We start from the raw sequence: 18,803 nt of genomic DNA on the forward strand, positions 1-18,803 counted from the left end.
TTCTTGCAAGCTTACGTACAGTCCCTTAGGACGTGGTTAGGGATCTGAGCAATTCCTGGACTGCCAGTGCAGGAGAACCTAGCTGAAAGCCGCGAACTTTCGGTGGAATCTTTCTGCATTAGAAAGCTACGAATACGTTGCGGGCCATTCCATTTCAACACTGTCCTCCATAACTTTTCAACGGGTTCCCAATTTGCCTGAGATAAGCCGACTCGAACGTCTTCTATATGAAAAATTCCCCGACTGTTGTAACCCAGACAATCCTATCATTGCTCGAATTCTCTAACAGGAGGTAACGTGGGCAGAAATCTTCCCAGTAATGTCACGAGGCAAGCCATTTTCCAGTGAATGGAGATCCCATTAATCAATCCTGGCATGACCAGCTACTGAGTTTTGACGGTTCTGGATCGAAAGAGGTGGTGTCCACCCAGTAAATCAAAGAGCCAATCTCATCCACCCAATTGCCGATCCGGAACTTTGTTGCGCGTCCATCTGCAACAACCCACCGAGCTTCGCAAACAACGTCAGCACACACACCGCACGAGGCTCTCCAAAGCGAAGAGCAACACGCTCGCTTCGGGAGAGAGCGCGGCATGGTTTTTCGCCGCAAAGATACTCATCACAAAGGAAAACCCGACCACAAGGCCCGGGAGTTCGCGGCAGAGGGCCACACAGGTTCCCCGGTGAAGGTCTTAGGAGAACCTCTCAAGACTTCTCAGTCCAAGCCCGCCATTTTCACAGGGTTGACGAAGCTTGTCCCATGCACAAGCTTTATGAGGTGGTGGGGCGGCCTGCATCACATAGCCAGGCGATTGCGAGGCAATGGATTTCACCACAGTGGTTGTTTTTACGAAATTTTGAATTGTGCAGAAGGTTAATTTTACAAGATTCAAAGTGCTAGGGCCAATTCGTAAATCAGTTAAAGTGCAAGGGGGTGTCCACGGAATATACCCTAGTAAATGATTAGGGGTGGTGAAAAAAGTGACTAGTGGAATCTAGGAAAGGGTCCGATAAAAATAGGGGTGAGCAAAATGAACTGCTTGGATCGAACTAGCCGGTTCTGAGCGCTTCCCGAGGGTATTGGTCTAGTGCCCAGTTCCATAAAATTGGAACTTGTTAATTTCAGTCCGATTCCCGATTCCACCCATTAGGACTGGACTGATTTTTTTTTTTAATTTTTTAATTTCTTAACCCATCGGGACCGGACTGATTTTTTTTTTAAATTTTTTTATTTCTAAAAAATTTGTAAAAAAACCTGAATCTATCTCCCATTTCACAATGGAAGATCCTTCAAGAGTAGAGATTTTTTTTCATTTCTTAGAAATTTGTAAAAAAATCCTAATCTATATCTTATTTCACAAATGAAGGCCCTATTGACATGAGTAAGATGACAAGAACAAATCAAAACACATCAGAAAAATCTCTGTAAAGCCTACAATATTACACGTAACTTACTTATTGTAGAAACGCTTTGATTATGAAGAACATTTTCAATTTTGTCCGAAACATTAATGACAAAAAAAAAATTAACATGCCACTGGATCCATTGGTTCACCCGAGAATCGGTCCAGTTTCGAATTCCAAAAATAAGGAACTGGCTTAGAGGGGCCAATTCCCTATTCCCGGGCTATCGGACTGCCCGATAACCAATCACCCTAGCTAAAAATGCTGAAATTGCCCAAATGCTGGTCAGTCAATTGAAATAGATTACGAAGGATAAGAAAGAAGTTAAACATGGTCAGAAATTCTCCCACATCTGTCAAATCAAGGAAAAGACAATATGGATTAGGAAAATGAGTTTGGGCAAATGGCTATCCAAATTAAGGGTGCTAACAACCAAAAATGCAAATTAACTAATTGCCCTTCTGATAACAAAAGATATCGGTCAAAATTTTAAAAATTAAGCACGTCTCCTAATTACGGAAACGAATCTACAAAGGGTATTAAAAATGTTGTTGCACATTACATAAAGGGAAAATGATACAAATAATTATTAAATTTTGACTCAATATGCAATATGACCCCTGAACTTTTAATTTGTTCAATGTGGTCCTTGAACATTATCCCAATGTGCAATGTGGTTTCTGAACTTTTAAATTATTCAATGCGGTCCCTTAAATTTTGGTACATGTTCAATGTAGTCTTTGGACTATATATAGTGTCGTCTTCGAACTTGAATTAATGGACGGACTATATCGAACATTTTCATATAGTTCAGGGATTAAATTAAACATTACCAAAGGTTGATGGATCACATTGAACAGATTAAAAGTTGAGGACCACATTGCATAATACGGTAAAGCTCAAGGACCGCATTGAACGAATTAAAAATTTAGGAGCTACATTGTATATCGTGCTAAAGTTTAGGGACTATTTATGTCGTTATCCCACACCAACTTGTCCGATTATTCTCCATCATTTGTATAGACAATTTTTAAGGCAACAAGAATCGCACCCGAATTTTCAGGCGATTTTGAATCCGGAGGCCATGCATCTGTAGTCATCCGAGGGGTACAAAATCGAACGATAATTATCCTAGGAATTAGCGAAGAAATTAGTAATACGATTGCTGATTTGCTAGTAGACCTTGTGCTTCATAAATTGCACATACATAACATGTAGAGAGAAGATGGCGCTTCGAACGACGTCGCCGCGGCCGTGACCAGCACGTCGTCGCTTCCTTCTTTGCGGCTCGTTTCGTGCTCTCTCTCTCTCTCTCACTCCCTCTCTCGTTGGACTCCAATGTCAAGCTGAAAATTTGAAGGGAAGAAGAAGGACCCACTTGGTCGTCGAGCTTCTTGGTCAAAACCCGCGAGTGGCAGACGAGGAAGGCGAGGGAAATTCGATCTCTCGTTGCCTTGTCGCTTGTTGGGTCGACCCAGAATTCCAGTTCTTGATTTGTCCTTGGTGTTTGCGCGAATTTCAGTGGGTTTGCGGAAGATGGGTAAGGGAGGCGGCTGTGTTCCCAGCAAGAAGAGGCTCGCCGCCGCCGCCGCCGCCGACGGCGAGCCGGACGCGGCTCCGATCCCGGTCGAGGACCAGGCCCTGGAGGCCGAGCGGGAGGCCGCCCCGGGGGCGACGAGGCTGAGGATCTTCATCGTGTTCTACTCCATGTACGGCCACGTGGAGTCGCTGGCGAAGCGGATGAAGAAGGGGGTCGACGGCGTGGACGGGGTGGAGGGGGTCCTGTACCGGGTGCCGGAGACGCTGTCGCCGGAGGTGCTGGAGAAGATGAAGGCGCCGCCGAAGGACGAGGCGGTCCCCGTGATCGGGGCGGCGGAGCTGGTGGAGGCGGATGCGGTGCTGTTCGGGTTCCCGACGCGGTACGGGTGCATGGCGGCGCAGATGAAGGCCTTCTTCGACGCCACTGGGCAGCTGTGGCGGGAGCAGAGGCTCGCAGGCAAGCCGGCCGGGTTCTTCGTGAGCACCGGGACTCAGGGAGGCGGGCAGGAGACAACCGCGTAAGTGTGAATTTCCGATTTTGGTTATGTTTCTTGCTCCAGTAGAGAATTTCTGTGGTTGATCTTGAATGTGCAATGTATTTGGTGCTTGTTTTGTGTTTGAGATGAGGCAAATCTTTTGTGGATTCTGTGTGTGGATGAATATTTGCGCTACTGGAATTGTATGCAGAAAGTTAGTGATGTGGCCATTCGAATGCTTTGTTATGATCAGAGGCAAGGGCGTTAATTTCCTTGCATTTAGCTTAGAATGGAAGGATGTGGCAGTCTAATTTCCAAGTATATTGGATTATTTGTGCAGTGTTCTTGATGTGAATCTGCAGTTTAGTTGCAATGGGGTTGCATTTCAAAGTGATTCTTGTTCTGTTCTGTTTTGTTATAACAGTTCAGCGAATCAAGACTTGTTTGGTTATGCCGGTTCTAAGTTCAAGTATATTGGATTATCGACAATCAAGTTTTTGATGCTAATTGCTAAGTGCAGTTGACAACTGCAAGATACTTGTGAAAGCATGTGGGTTCTTAGAGACTTTCTCGGTGGCAGTGAAGATAGCTTGTAGCTTAAGCCTAAGAACAGAATTGAAAGTTTTGGTTCCTTATCAGAAGGGGTAAGGATAAGCTTCATTTTGTGTTCAACTTGGAGCTAGAATTCTATTTCTGAGCCTGCGACTACCACTTTTTTACTTTTTTGCAGCACAGTTTTATCATCTATCATGTACTTTCTCTTGATTATCATGAATGAGTTTATTCTTCTCGGTTTATGCTTCTGCTTGCTTGGCACATTGTGTTTCAGCTTAATTTTGAGGAATCTTGACTTTTGCAGATGCGATTTTCCATCTGAGACAGCTTATGGTCTTATATTTAGTTTTATTGTTTAAGGTTCTGTCTCTTGAACGTGACAAGGTTATTTTTATTCTAATTGCATTTTTAACTTCTTGAGAGTTGAACATCATGGCCAATACCTTACCAAAAAAAACATCATGGCCAATAATACTATAGTAGCAAACATATTGTCCCCAGCAACAGAGATACTACAGTTGGATTTATTATTAACATAATCTGCTTGATCTGGTGCAAGGTCACTAGTGGTTTTTGTTATTATGTATTTTAAGGGGATGTTAAACAGTTTGTGGTAAGAAATGAATGAACATATAGCACAGGTTGATTGAAATTAAGTATTCTGGCTGTTGCCCCATGGGGTGCAGCGCAGTTTGGTGGTGCTGCTTTGATCTCACCCATGCGGTGCGAGTTCAAGTCCTCCGGCTTGCATTGCACCTCAGACTTACCCGGAGCGAGGGTGGGGCCTCTCCTAGCACCCCGTGAAAGGTTTTATCCGCCACAACCTGTGCAAGCTAGGACGGCGCGAATTCCCATCATGGTCATAAAAAAGAAAGAGTGGTGTGGCTGTTGAAATTGACTGATTCTGGAGTTTTGTTTTTGTTAAGGTGATTGTGACTTGGTCAAACTTCATTTTTCTGGGCTTGTAATCATCACTGGTGATGCAGCTTCGGAGCTCATTCTATTATTATTTGTCGTTTTCAAATGCATATTCTGATAACTAATTCAAGTCTTGCATGCATAAATAATGGATACCGTTTTCTGTGCATTGAATATGGTGGATTCTGCTCATTGGAGAAAAGTATGCACTCCGTCTAGTCACTTGCCGTTAGAACTTGCCTGTTGTTTTAGTTGTCTTTCTGCTCGTGATAGCTCTAAAACTCTTCCACGTTTGGCACTGGAATTGCACAAGAATTATCGTGGAGGCTTATATTGCAGAAGATTTATATCCTGGCAGTAGCTACTGCTGCATGTTCGATGTTGGAATTTATGCTCAAGTTAAAAATAATATGGATCTTTCATTTGATTTGCATTTATAATGAGCACAGTATTTAACAATATTTTACCAGTTGTCTTGCTTGATGGTGATCCGTACTTGATTCGATGCAGTTGGACCGCAATCACCCAGTTGGCTCACCACGGGATGCTGTTTGTTCCGATCGGATACACCTTTGGCGCTGGTATGTTTAAATTGGACGAAGTTCGCGGGGGCTCCCCGTATGGTGCTGGAGTTTTTGCGGGCGATGGCTCGAGAGAGGCAACGGATGCGGAGTTGGCGCTCGCGGAGCATCAGGGCAAGTATATGGCTGCAGTTGTCAAGAGGCTTGCCCTGGATTGATTGATGATTCATCTTCTGAATGATGTCAAACCTGGTTCCTTGCTTCTGTTTATTCATTCGAATAATGATATCAATTATTCTTTCGGGCAATTCAAAGAGTCGTCGGAGTCGTCGAAAGTTTATGGTTTGGTTCTCATTTCATGTGTCTTGTGCTCGAAATTCTGTATATGGTGCATCAAATCTTGTCACATTGTTTCCACTGATACTAGAAGTCCTAAAACGAGTTACCTTATGCTGGAATTTTGGCCCCATGAAGGGGAGCATTGGGCGATGCTCTGTCCTTCTCCTCAATTTGATTGTCAAGATCGAAGATTAGAAGCCCAGTAACTCTTTAGAGGGAATGGGTATAAGTGTATGTTGTGGTGGCAAATGGAAATGAATTCGGGTGCGGTTCTTTCACGAAAAATTCATAATTTGAAAATTATTTTTCAAAAAATGATCGAATGTATTGTTTATTAAAACGAATGAATGAAAATATTGTTATTGTTCACGAAACTATTTAAACATAAATTGTTTAGAATGGTCAAAACATTTTCCATTGATTAATTTTTTTTTAGAAATATAATTAATTATTATTTGAAAAATATTTTTCAATTTTTTTTTTTCGTAAAACAAACGGGTCCTTGTATACAAATGGTTTGAGCGGCTCATAAGCGACTTTATTTATTTCTTATCTTATTTTTACTTTTCATATTTATTCTTCAGTTTTTAATTTAAGAGTGGACATCAAAATCTCAGTAATTTGAGATGTTTTTTGGTTTTTTTCATTTGAAAGGTTGGATGTTTATTGCTATTTGTTCATCTTCTTTTTTGGCCTTGAGCTATTCGCCCATCTTTAAAAGCATATGAACATCAACATTTTATATCATTTAAATATCGGGTAATCGTTTTCGTAAACTTTTAAAAAGAAATTAAAGTAATCTCTTTATATTTATGGAATGGACAAAAATTAGTTTTTCACCTTTAATACTTTGAAACGGACATATTTTAAACTCATGGATCTTGTCAACATGTGTCTTGGGGCACTTACTATGAATAATTATTAATGAATTCCTCAAACACTCGTTAACGAGATTATAAACTAATCAGAGATTCACAGAGGATAGAATAATTTCGATACGTTATCTTCTTTATCTCATAGATTACTTTAAGTAAAGTTATGCAAATTCTCTTTTGAAAAGTAGGACTTTTTCTGTCTTTGCCCTCTAAATTATCTCTTGGCATTGGAGAAACGCTTAGGAAATGGGATCACTAGCTTAACCATGGACTACTACCAAAGTTCAATCTCTTGAGTGTAGGAATAAGAACACTTCGATTACAAGCCATCCTTCTTTTTTGCTAAGTAAAAATCCATACTTTATATATTTAAAACAATCAAATGTCAGCACATTTTTCTTCCCATTGGCTGGGAAATAATAATAAAATCTAATCTTACAATCGGACGACTTAAAAAACACATTTGTTAGATTGTTACTGTCGCCACTAAATATCGCTTTTTTTTCTTTTTCCCTAGTTTTCGTGTTTAACACCGTCTAAAAATAAATAAAATTAGCGAAAAATATTGTCGTGATCAAAATAATGAAATCTAGTCCTCAGAAAAGAACATAAATAAAATTTAAAAAATCACTCAAATTTTGATCATTTCGTCGATCAGTTTTGGAGTTTGGATTTGAGCCTCGACGTAGTGACCGAAGTTCGATGCTCCGAACCTGGGTTTGCAGTGCCTAGACCCAAAGCTTTGGTGTGCAAACTTGGGTCCTTGGCTTCTGAATCTTATACCCGGCTCCCAAACCCAGTTTCGAGCTCGAACCCAAGTCCACCCTATTAGATTTAGGACTCGACATCTAGATGCGATCCATCGTACCCTAGAGCCAGGTCCCCTTGTCATCAATCCACTTTCAAATTTCCCATAAATTACATGGATTACTTGCAAAGTTTAGGCACAACATTAAAGTTAAAGAGATCAGATTCGAACAAAAGAATCAAAATCATATAGTGATTTGTCATATCTCCGTATATTATAATTTTTTTTGTCACTAAGAAGACTCACCTTCCTCTTAAGCTTAGGCCTATTTGGATCGGTCTCCCTCATCAACTCCAGCAAAAAATGAAAACTTCCATTGCAAGGCTTCTCGAAAATAACTTCTTTTCGAAATATTAAAACAATCTGTTTATCTTTGTGGGACGGACACAAATTAGTTTTCCACCTTTAATAATTTAAAATAGACGTATCCTTAAACTCATGGATTTTCTTTAACAAGTATCTCGACACACTTAATAAACATTCAAATGAAAAAAAAAGGTTATTATTTCCAATCTGGAGTCTCTATCATATTGAGTATAATTCGCGCATTGGAATCGAAATATATACCCGAGACACTCGTTAATAATATCATGGACTTATTAGCGAACCATATCATCTTTATTCTGTAGATGACTTTTTTCTTTAAACAGATGGTGTTTGCAAATTCTCTTTATACGAAAAAAGTCTTTTCTATCTTTACCCACTAAATTCTCCTTTGGCGTTGGACAAACGCTTCGGAAATTGGATCCCTAGCTTTTCACTATGGACTTCTTCTGCAAAAGTTGAATGTCGAGTGGAGAAAAAGAATGCTTCAATTAAAAGCTAACCCTTTTCTTTGGCTGAGCTAAAAGCGGTACTTTGTATTTAATAGTCTAATTTTAACACAGGGTTCGTCCCCATTAGTTGACGAACAACAATAAAATCAAATCTTACGCCAAAATTTCCCTATTTTTTTTTTTCGCGTTTGAAATCATCTAAAATAATAAAATTTAAGTTAGCGAAAAACGTTTTCGTGATCAAAATAATAAATTTTAATCCGTAAAAAAAGAACATAGATAAAATTAAAGAATTCACTCAGATTTCCACCACCGTGTCGACCATTTCTCTCGTTTGGATTTGGGGCCTTGATGTTGTGACCCGAGTTTGATGCTCCGCACCTGGGTTTGCAACACACGGACCTTGGCATGCGAACTTGGTTTCTTGGACTCCACTCCATATCCTAGGACCCGGCTCTCGAACCTAGTTTCAAGCACGAACCCAAGTCCCACCCTAGGAGACTTAGGACCCGACACCCGGACCCAATCCACCCGACCCTCGACCCGGGGCAGGGTACCCCTGTCATCACTCCATTTCCAAATGTCCCAAGCAATGCAATTTTAGGCATTACCAAAAAAGTCAAAACAGATCAGATTCCAACTAAGGAATCCAAGCCAAATAGTGTGATTCGTCGCACCTCCCGTGTGTTCATGTCTTTTTTTATATTTTTCTGTCAATTATAAGACACGCCTATTTCAATCAGGCTCTCTCATCATCTCCGGGCAACAGGGAGAGAACTTCCATTGCAGCGCTTCTCTCTTCTCTGAAGAAAAGGACAACAAAAATCCAATCTTTCTTCCCCGATTCGATTGCTGCTGATACGAGCGAGACACCCTTTTGCTGCGAAGCGACGCGGAGGTCGGAAATGGCGGACACGCTCGCTGCTCTCAGGTCCCTGATGTCCTCCCACGCCCCTCCTCTCGATGCCCTCGTCGTTCCTTCCGAAGATTATCACCAGGTTGGTCCTGCCTTTTCCCCATTGTCGAATTCGCGCTCTGCTTCCTTTAGCGGCGCCCGTCTCGTTCTTCTTGCGGAGTTTCCGCTGATGCTGGGGATGTGGCTGAATTGGTTTGCAGAGCGAGTACGTGTCTTCGAGGGACAAGAGGCGCGAGTTCGTTTCTGAGTTCACCGGAAGTGCTGGTGAGTATTTGTTTGTGGTTATGAATCGGTTCGATCGCGTGCGATGAGTCGGTTGGATTTGGTTTTGATCAGTTTGAGATTAAGAATTTCGACTTTTGTCATTTTTGTGTTGGAATCGGTTCATCGCTTGCACATTATCGTGTCTCTTGCTAGACAGACTTTGACAGCAATGTTAGTGTTTACCGAGTTCGTAATCGAACACATTAATTTCTGCCAGGCAAACTGATATACCAGCGCTGTCGTACTTTCTTTCGGCTTTTCGGGATTGAACATCTGAGTTAATATTTATGAAGAAATGGTAGACATAGGCATCAATTGTTTCGGATCGATACATGATTCCTACTGACTAGAAATGTGAGAAACATGTGTGTCCTCATTTTCATGGCATTGTGCTTGACGAAACTTTTGACTGTCGTGTAACTGCAACCTTAAAAAGATGAGAGAGCATTTCTCCGTTTTACTTGGATTTCAAAAGTTTTGGTGGAAAAATAGAAAAGTGTTCTTTGAACATGAGCTGGTGTTCTGAATTGATTAAAATGCCGTGGGATGAAATTGACAACGTTGTTCCGATAGGGCTTTTCATCCTAAAATGGGTGAGGATTTCTTTTGGTCGATGCTGCTTTAGTGCTAGATTCTAGTACAGTTGTATTTTATGCATCTGATGAGGTGTCGTAGCAATGTATCGGCTGTATCTTGTTTTTATGGCATTGCAAATGACGTTTACACTAGGTTTATTTTAAGGATCCTTTTGAACTGTAGGCTGAATTGCCTGCTTCCTTTAGTGTAATTTCACATGTTTAAGATCTGCATATGCGGCAAATGCTTGGTTCGGAGAAATAAAAGAGGAAGAGGAAGAGTGTTTGCACCTTAATGCAGAGAAATGTCATACTTTGACAGTCACGCGACTGACGAAAGTCATCACTAATGTTTCACCAGCATCAACTCATTGATCTATTTTCTTTTGTGTTTGGAGAAATCTGCAGAAAATTAAGATTTTTAGAATTTGTATGTGATTTATTAAATTTATGGAGTATGTCTTAGTTAAACTCTTTTAATTTGAATCGTGCAGGTTTGGCTCTTATAACAATCAATGAAGCACTGCTATGGACCGATGGGCGTTATTTCTTACAGGCTGCTCAACAGCTTAGTGATCAGTGGAAACTCATGCGCATAGGAGAAGACCCTGCTGTGGATGTTTGGATGGCAGACGTGAGTCTATATCTTCTTGGTGAATTTTGGACAACTTTTTAAGCTTAAAGGCCATTCTAATTCTACTTTGTTCTGCGCAAGATCAGAAGTTGAGACATGTTCTTTGACAGTTCCTCAATTAATCGTTCCGCGATTTCTTGACCTCTATGAAGTGGGTTATATAATTTTTTGTTGGCCAAAAACTTTTTAGATATAAGCTCTTCATTTTAAATGTCTGTGATGATTGCCAATCAACGATGATTTTATTTTACTTAAGTTCTGGTACGCTGAAAGTCTTCTCTGACTGGCTTTGTCGTTCTTGTCTCATGTCTAAGCCAGTATCATGTTTTTCCCTTCAGATAAATCTGGCCTAACCTATGCTATAAGACAATTTTAAAGTGCTAATACTTATGCTCCTGCTTATGTACTTCAGAGTACTTGGTCCAACTGAACAGTAAGTTTCTGTTGCTTATTTAGATTACTCCCGACAATATTTTAAGTAACCTTTTTCGCTCCGTGTGGATTTCATGTCTATCCTTCATCAGAACTTGCCAAATGATGCGGCAATTGGCACCGATCCTTGGTGCGTGTCCATAGACACTGCGCAGAGATGGGAACGTGCTTTTGCCAAAAAACAGCAGAAGTTGGTTCAGACTTCCACCAACTTGGTTGATGAGGTTTGGAAAAATAGGCCACCTCCTGAAATAAATCCGGTGAATGTACATGCCCTGGAATTTGCTGGTCGATCAACCACAGATAAACTGCATGATTTGAGAGAAAAGCTTACACAGGAGAAAGCTCGTGGCATAGTAATCACAGCCCTTGATGAGGCATGATTTTTTAGATGGGTCATCTCCCAATCATATATATTGTAGATACTTTTTATTGGCAGTATTAGAACTTAACTGTTACTTTGCAGGTTGCTTGGCTGTATAACATTCGAGGAAGTGACGTGTCTTACTGCCCCGTAGTTCATGCATTTGCCGTAGTCACGCCCACTTCAGCTTTCTTTTATGTGGACCATGGGAAGCTATCTTCTGAGGTTTGGTTATCACCCCTTTTCCTTATGATATAGTCATCATCGAGGCGTGGTTGGTTCTTCCTGACATATTCAGTCTCCATCTTATTATAAGTAGATGTTTCTTATTCTCTCCTATCATGTTTTGTTAGTGATACGCTTGCGCTAATCATGTGAGTCATATGCAGGTCAGTGGCTATTTAAAAGAGAATGGAATCGAAGTGCGGGAGTATGGTGCAGTAAGCGCAGATGTGAGCTTACTTGCATCCAACCAGCTTGGCCCATGTGCATTCAAAGAAACTCAAAGTGAGGTTTCTGGGGGAACAGGCATTGGCTCTAGGGAGGATACAGCTGAAAGCATTAAGACTGAAGCAGAAGATGGAAATAGTATTGACTTGATATGGGCTGATCCTGGATCCTGCTGCTATGCTTTGTATTCGAAACTAAATTCCGATAGAGTTCTCCTGAAGCAATCTCCTTTGGCCCTTGCAAAAGCTTTGAAGGTAATACATGCATTCCCTATCTGTGAGGTAGTAATGGTCACTTATAATGTTCGCCCATGATCTTCGAGTGTATGTAGTAATGATGTCATACATAAGGTAGTGATCATCGAAATAAGCTGATGTTAGCTAAAAAATCTGAGCTGGCACCGTCTTTCGGTTGTTCTATGTCGGTGGAAGGTTTGATCTCATGATTGACTAGGGTCGAATTGGTGGACTGGATACCATTTAATAATATTAAAGCTTCACTTCTGGTGGACATTGGCATTGAGATGTGCATACTCTAATGTGTCGTTGAAAACAACATGTCCTCTTTATATGGACGTTGATATGAAAGAATGATTATGATTCTCTATTGTGGATCCTCCATGATTTCCTTTTATGTGTTTTGTCCCATTAATGATATGAACTGATAAGATAGCTTTTGTGCTGCTGCTACGTCATACTTCCTGAACATTTCGTCCAACCCAGGTGCTTCTTTTTAGGAGGCCTTTTCTTTATTAGTTGATATTTAAGAATAAGGTCTGCAAATTATTTGGTTTTAGCTGAAATAATATGGGAATGAAAAGCATTCAGTTTTTTGAGGATCATAATTTTTAGGAATTAATCTGTAAGAGGGTCTGATAGTTATGAGCAGAATAAGCCAATTTAAATTGAATGCGCGTGCAAAGGATCACTGGGTTCTGATTTGTAAAGTACAAGGCCATAAAGACTCTATAGCCAAGAATTGATAATTTTCTGCCTGGTCATCTGGCCATTAACTTACATCATCTGGAAGACAATGGCAGGAAGACTATGAGCAGTGATATTCTTGTGGTAATCTTGCATAGAAATCTCAATTTGGCAGGAAGACTATTAGCATTTTATAGTATAGAAATCTCAAGTTGTCTAATCTTGCACATTTCAAATCCATTACACATTCAAGAGGCCTCTTCTAAATCCATCTTGTGGTAAATAGCCCAATTACATGACTTTACCATCCTACTATTTTGATAAGACTAGGATATTCCTTTTTTTTAAATCCTTGTCGGCAATGTATTGGTCAGCTACTTTTGATTATGAAAGCATGCCAATTTTTCTTAATGAAGCCTAACTCTGTAAATTTCAGAATCCAATTGAGTTGGATGGGTTAAGGAAGGCACACATCAGAGATGGTGCAGCTGTTGTACAATATCTTGTCTGGTTGGATAAGCAGGTATGCCACGGATTCTTCTTGCATTAGCCTTGAGAACTATTTTCCTTTTCCTTATCATGCCACACATGGAGATCTTTCTTATTTCCATCATACAAGAACGTTTCTTTAGTGAGTGATGCATGATCTTGTTTGTCTAATTGCTCAGATGCAAGAAGACTATGGTGCTTCTGGTTACTTCGTGGAGGGAGAGACTTTGACCCAGAAAAAGCAGTTGTAAGTTCATTTTGCTGGTCATAATTTTGTTGCCAGTTATTTTGGTTTGGATGCAAATGCAGAGTCAAGGGGAAAGTTGGATTACTCATTCAAGAATAGATAGTGAAAGAGTTTCAATATTATAGGAATAGCAAAGCAAAAACATTTGTTAACTTGGATTAGTTTCCTGCTAGTTTTCAAGAGATGCGCCCGCTCTAATCAATGAGCAGGAGGGACATCATCTCAGCTCAACTTACCAGAACCACAAGCTTCAACTTTGCGGAAAAATGTTCATTTTGAAGTCATTACTTGAATCAGCCATGAGGATAGGAAGGCTTGCAGCTAGTCTATAATATCTATCTGTAGATTCTCAAACAGCAAAAGAACATTCCATTGTTTGGTCATCCTTAATGCCAATAAAGCATGTGACTGTGTGAGATGTTGGATGAAAGAAGCATCTGGGGTGAACCGCTTCTATTTGAATTAACAATTGTTGCATAGAACCTTATGAGAGACATTAACTGAGCCCCTGATTTCAATGTTCTTCGATGTGTGTTGGCACTGCTTTCCCTAGAGAATCAGTGTATTCTAGTGGTGGGGACATGGTGGCAGTTCTGGCATTGGCTATGTCTGAATGAAAATCTTCTGCTCATAGTAGGAAACTCTTTTGGGGAACATGATGGATCAGTGCTAGCTCCATTAAGATAATTCTTTATACTTTTGGCCTTCTAGTGAGGTCCTCATCGTCCGTCTTCTGTTAGTCGAGGTGACAGAATTTGAGCTGATGCACCACCTAATAAGAGGGGCTTGAAGTACTCTGGTATCTTTATTGCTTGACGCCATCTACCTCCCTAATCATTTAGCCTCTTTAAATTTGGTTTCTGGATAACATGAAGCTAATAATAAAGAGGTTAGTACTTTGACTATGAACTCCGACATCAAGGACTGTGAACCTCTTCTCTTTGTGCGTACCATTTCTCTTTCAAAGGCTCATCATAAGCCTGTAAAGGAAATGTTTCCTTCTTTTTCTTTTAGGGCACATCTGGTGAAGCAAACTAATTTTGTGGGCTGAATGTGAGTTTCTAAAGTGTAGCTTATTGACGAATGCATTGGCAAATTTCTAATGTCACACGCCAGTTGATTTAAAGCATCACTTGATTTCTTTTTCGCTAGTTATCTTCCAAAATTTAGGTTCAAGGCACATCTGTGTAACATGTCTGGTCATAATAGCAGGGAAGGAAAGAAACTAACGGAGGTGACTGTGAGTGATAAGCTGGAGTCATTTCGAGCTTCGAAAGAGGTAATCCCCTACTCATGGCTTTCCACAGAATTGTGCGGAATCTTTATTTATTTATTTATTTATTTTTTTCGATATTGGACTCATATTTTGATGTCTTACAAATGTATGCCTAAGAAAACATTATGCATGCGTAAGATGTTTGTAAACCCAACAGTCTGCAGGTGCGGTCAGTAGAGGAGTTACTCTTGCATTTGCTTTTTGTAATTTTGCGCTATGTGAATGCTTGTAACTGTTCATGTATCTCTAGTGATATAATATATACGATATTCAAACCTATTTTGATTCGCACAGGCTACCACATGTTTGTATGATGTTTCTATGGAATAACCAATATCCTTTTCTTTAACATTTGCAGCATTTCAAAAGTTTAAGTTTTCCTACCATTTCATCAGTCGGTCCAAATGCGGCAATCATCCATTATTCACCACAGCGGGACAGTTGTGCAGAGTTAGATGCAGATTGCATTTATCTATTTGATTCCGGAGCACAGGTATCTGAGCTGTGCTTCTGTTTGGTGTTTGTTATTTAAAAATTGGCTGCTTTAACAACAAGGGAATCTGTCAATTTGCATCTTATCATGTGATCTTTTTCCTGAGGCTTATGGTTTCCTTTCTTGGTCATGTGGATGCTGTATCCAAAGTATCTAGATGGAACAACAGATATAACTCGAACTGTTCATTTTGGTAGACCTTCAGCACATGAGAAAGCATGCTATACAGCGGTGAGTTGTTTCGGTTCAGCTATGTTATATAGTTACGTGGCAATTATATGGTGGTAGAATCTAGGTGAGATTATAGATCTCATCGGGGGGTGGGCCCTGAATGAGACTCATGTGATCTTAGGGTAGGGAGTGCATGGGGTGTATTCCATAGCACTGCACCTAATGTTTTCTTGAATTCAGTAAAAGATGAAGTTCTTTTGATTAGTTTTAAGAATAAGGATGAAGTCCCACATGCAGTTTTTGAACCGATAAATTGGCCATAGGACTGAATGAAACACGTTAGTTTTGATGCTACCTTGAAGAGATTCATCGGCAGTGTGCTATCACTTTCTTTTGTAGCTCTTTCAATATTTCCAACATCGTCTGGCCTCCTTTGCTATTTTCTTATTCTCAGTGAATCATTTCATCATTGGCTGCCGCCCTGATGTGAATCTACCTCTTCCTATTGCAGTGTTCTGTCCTTAATTTCTCTAATTGTCTTAGAACTTGAGTATTTTAAGTCATATCTTGACCAGTCTCTAATATGCCATCAACTTCACAGGGTGATACCCCCTTCACCCCTCAATAGCTGTTAGTATCGCCTAATACCAGAGTAAAATGTTGTCTTCCTATGATATAAACCTCTAGTTATGGCTGGAAGCCTTGTTGTTTTATCTATGCCTTTGCATGTCATCTACTGTGTTTCCATCTGTGAACATTGATGTCTCCACCGACATTGTTCATAATGACTCCCTTTAACCATTGAGGGCTGCTACTAATGCAAGTGGTGCAAAGCACCTTGGCTTGTAAATACACCTCACGTTCTTGCATCTTTCTCTTCTCCAGATATCTCTTTCATATGTTTAAATTGTCATCCATATATTCGCTGGCGTTAGTAGTGTAGAGACCTCATATTCCTGAGCACAGATCCAAGCTTTAATTAAGAAAGTACAGTGTCTTGATTATGTGCTTTGTCTACTTATTTGAATCCAGTTAATTCCTTCTCCCTCTGCAAAACAGCAAGTGCTTTGATTTCGGATTCATGCTAAGTCTTACAGGCTTCTGAGAGCTTTTGGTTCTGGGCTTTATCCAGGTACTAAAAGGGCATATCGCTCTGGGAAATGCCAGATTTCCGAATGGAACAAATGGTATCACAATCCTTCACCCTCGCACTCGAATAAATTATACTTCTAAACCAAGTTGTATTCAGGGGTTAGTCTTGTCAACATAAGCTGAGATTTTTTTCCTTCGTCTTATGTAAGTTTCTATTAATTAAATCTTTAAGGTTATGCTTTGGACATTCTTGCCCGAGTACCTTTGTGGAAGGACGGGCTCGATTATCGACATGGCACAGGGCATGGAATCGGATCTTTTCTAAATGTTCATGAAGGTATGTGGATGAGCAGGGATAAAGCACATTTATTGCCATATTTGGCCATGATATCTGCCATCCCAGCTCAGTCTAGGCAAGCTTAGCTACTTTTGATATATAATCTAGCTAATGTTGTTTAACTTGACCTTTCAATGATCAGGTCCGCATTTGATCAGTTTCAGACCGCAGGCTCGTAATGTGCCAATGCAAGCTTCAATGACAGTTACAGATGGTTAGTATTAGTAGTGTACCGGCTCGTAATTTGGGAAAAGTATTAGATGCCGGGGGCATTGTTATCTCAGCCATTCGATGTATAAGGCTGAGGTGATGTGGTCTATTAACTGTGGTCTAGGATCAATATGCACCAGGAGCAATGCTTCCAGAATTTATTACTCCGTAACATTTCTGTTCGTGGTTATTTTGTGGAATGTGAAATATGATAACCTTCTTGGTAGAAGAGAGCTCTATTGAATTTAGTAGATTTAAGAGCAGCTGGTAGAATTTGATTCAATTGTTTCTGGAGTAGTTTAAGGTTATGACTTGCTGCTTTAGGACAGCACTGTGAAATTACTCAAAGATATTACTTGGAATGCTACTCACAACTGCCTGTGCCTCTATGTTTGATCTTTATTCAGATGTGTCTTTCTTCAAAGAAGCAGCCCTAATTTTGTAATTGGCATTCTGTATTATTGTCCATCTGCTGTTGTGCATCACTTATTCATTGAGGCATTTCATGAACCATATTTGAAAATCCCGTTACATCAAGGTTGCATTGATTTCCTAAAATGGACACTTTTTTCAGAACCTGGCTACTATGAAGATGGGAACTTTGGTATAAGGCTAGAGAATGTCTTGGTGGTCAATGAAGCGGATACAAAATTCAACTTTGGTGACAAGGGGTACTTATCATTTGAGCATATAACATGGGTAAGTTGTTATTACAAAGAAAGGTTGCTTTTCCACTTTGGTTTTCCTTTATTGGCTATGCAATTCTTCCTTATAGTTGGTGATATTTCAATCTTGTCGACAAATTTGACATATTCAATATCTCTTTGCTTTGTCACTGGTCGAGTCATCTCATTACATTTTTGACTGGCGACTAGTAGTTGGATTTTTTAAGTGCATTGAATATGGAGAGAATAAGGGGGAAAAAATGAAAATTTGCTTTTATTCGTCTTTTGAAAAGATAACAAACGAAGACATGTACGGACCAAACAACACTTGAAGCATGAGCAGAAATTTTTCCCATTCAATGTTGTTTCCTAGAGGCATGATCTCTTTCGACGAAAAAAAAAAAGAGGCATGATCACCTTAAATCATTATTTAACCATTGTTTCTATTAAAATGTGATACCCTATGGAGTTTGAAGGACTTGACTTGAACATTCACTTATTGGAAAAACTAAATTGTTAACGGAGTCATTTTATTGGAGAATTATCACCACATCACTCTCTTTCATAGGCATCATTGGTGTTTAACATCTTATCAGATAAATAATATTTTAAGATGTGGTTACTAATTTAATGTTATTCTAAATCGTCGAGCTCTTTTCCGTACTTATAATTTGTTTTCTATCTAGGCACCGTATCAGACCAAGCTGATCAACTTGAGTTTATTGACACCTGAAGAGATCGATTGGCTGAACACATACCATTCAAAGTGTAGAGATATATTGGCCCCATACTTGGATGATGCTGAAATGGCATGGCTGAAGAAAGCTACTGAACCTGTATGTGCATGAGCAATAAATCGCTGAAAACTCCATTAGTTATCTCTATATTTCCTTCTCCATCCTTGATGAATTCCTGCCCCATCCTTGGTTTTATGATAAAGGAGAACTGAACTTGGTGCTTAAGTGGTTGCATAAAAGATTACTATTTCGCTGTTACCATGTAAATACATTGGCTTCATTCTCTCCATAATAATTCATCGTAATGATTTCGTTCC

At 39.9% G+C, this 18,803-nt stretch overlaps 2 protein-coding genes across 3 annotated transcripts; both read left to right on the forward strand.

Moving 5' to 3' along the window:
- The first annotated feature begins 2,694 nt into the window (after positions 1 to 2,694).
- Positions 2,695 to 5,871, forward strand: LOC115687652 (probable NAD(P)H dehydrogenase (quinone) FQR1-like 2). Its single transcript, XM_030613290.2, has 2 exons — positions 2,695 to 3,461; positions 5,403 to 5,871. The coding sequence occupies exons 1-2, from the start codon at positions 2,941 to 2,943 to the stop codon at positions 5,629 to 5,631; spliced, it is 750 nt and encodes a 249-aa protein (XP_030469150.1). The 5' UTR covers positions 2,695 to 2,940; the 3' UTR covers positions 5,632 to 5,871.
- Positions 5,872 to 8,949: 3,078 nt separating this feature from the next.
- Positions 8,950 to 18,803, forward strand: LOC115687607 (aminopeptidase P1). 2 transcript variants are annotated; one of them, XM_030613242.2, is made up of 16 exons: positions 8,950 to 9,209; positions 9,328 to 9,391; positions 10,461 to 10,600; positions 11,125 to 11,409; positions 11,499 to 11,621; positions 11,786 to 12,100; positions 13,206 to 13,292; positions 13,438 to 13,505; positions 14,715 to 14,784; positions 15,140 to 15,274; positions 15,425 to 15,505; positions 16,578 to 16,632; positions 16,770 to 16,874; positions 17,017 to 17,088; positions 17,659 to 17,783; positions 18,436 to 18,803. In XM_030613242.2, the coding sequence occupies exons 1-16, from the start codon at positions 9,117 to 9,119 to the stop codon at positions 18,595 to 18,597; spliced, it is 1,980 nt and encodes a 659-aa protein (XP_030469102.1). In that variant the 5' UTR covers positions 8,950 to 9,116; the 3' UTR covers positions 18,598 to 18,803. The 2 variants fall into 2 exon arrangements, with proteins under 2 accessions (XP_030469102.1, XP_030469110.1); XM_030613250.2 differs by having other exon boundaries at positions 14,718 to 14,784.

Source organism: Syzygium oleosum, unplaced genomic scaffold (assembly GCF_021117445.2).
Source record: "Syzygium oleosum isolate NSW1041296 unplaced genomic scaffold, Sole_v2.1 Sole_v2.08, whole genome shotgun sequence".
Lineage (NCBI taxonomy): Eukaryota > Viridiplantae > Streptophyta > Magnoliopsida > Myrtales > Myrtaceae > Syzygium > Syzygium oleosum.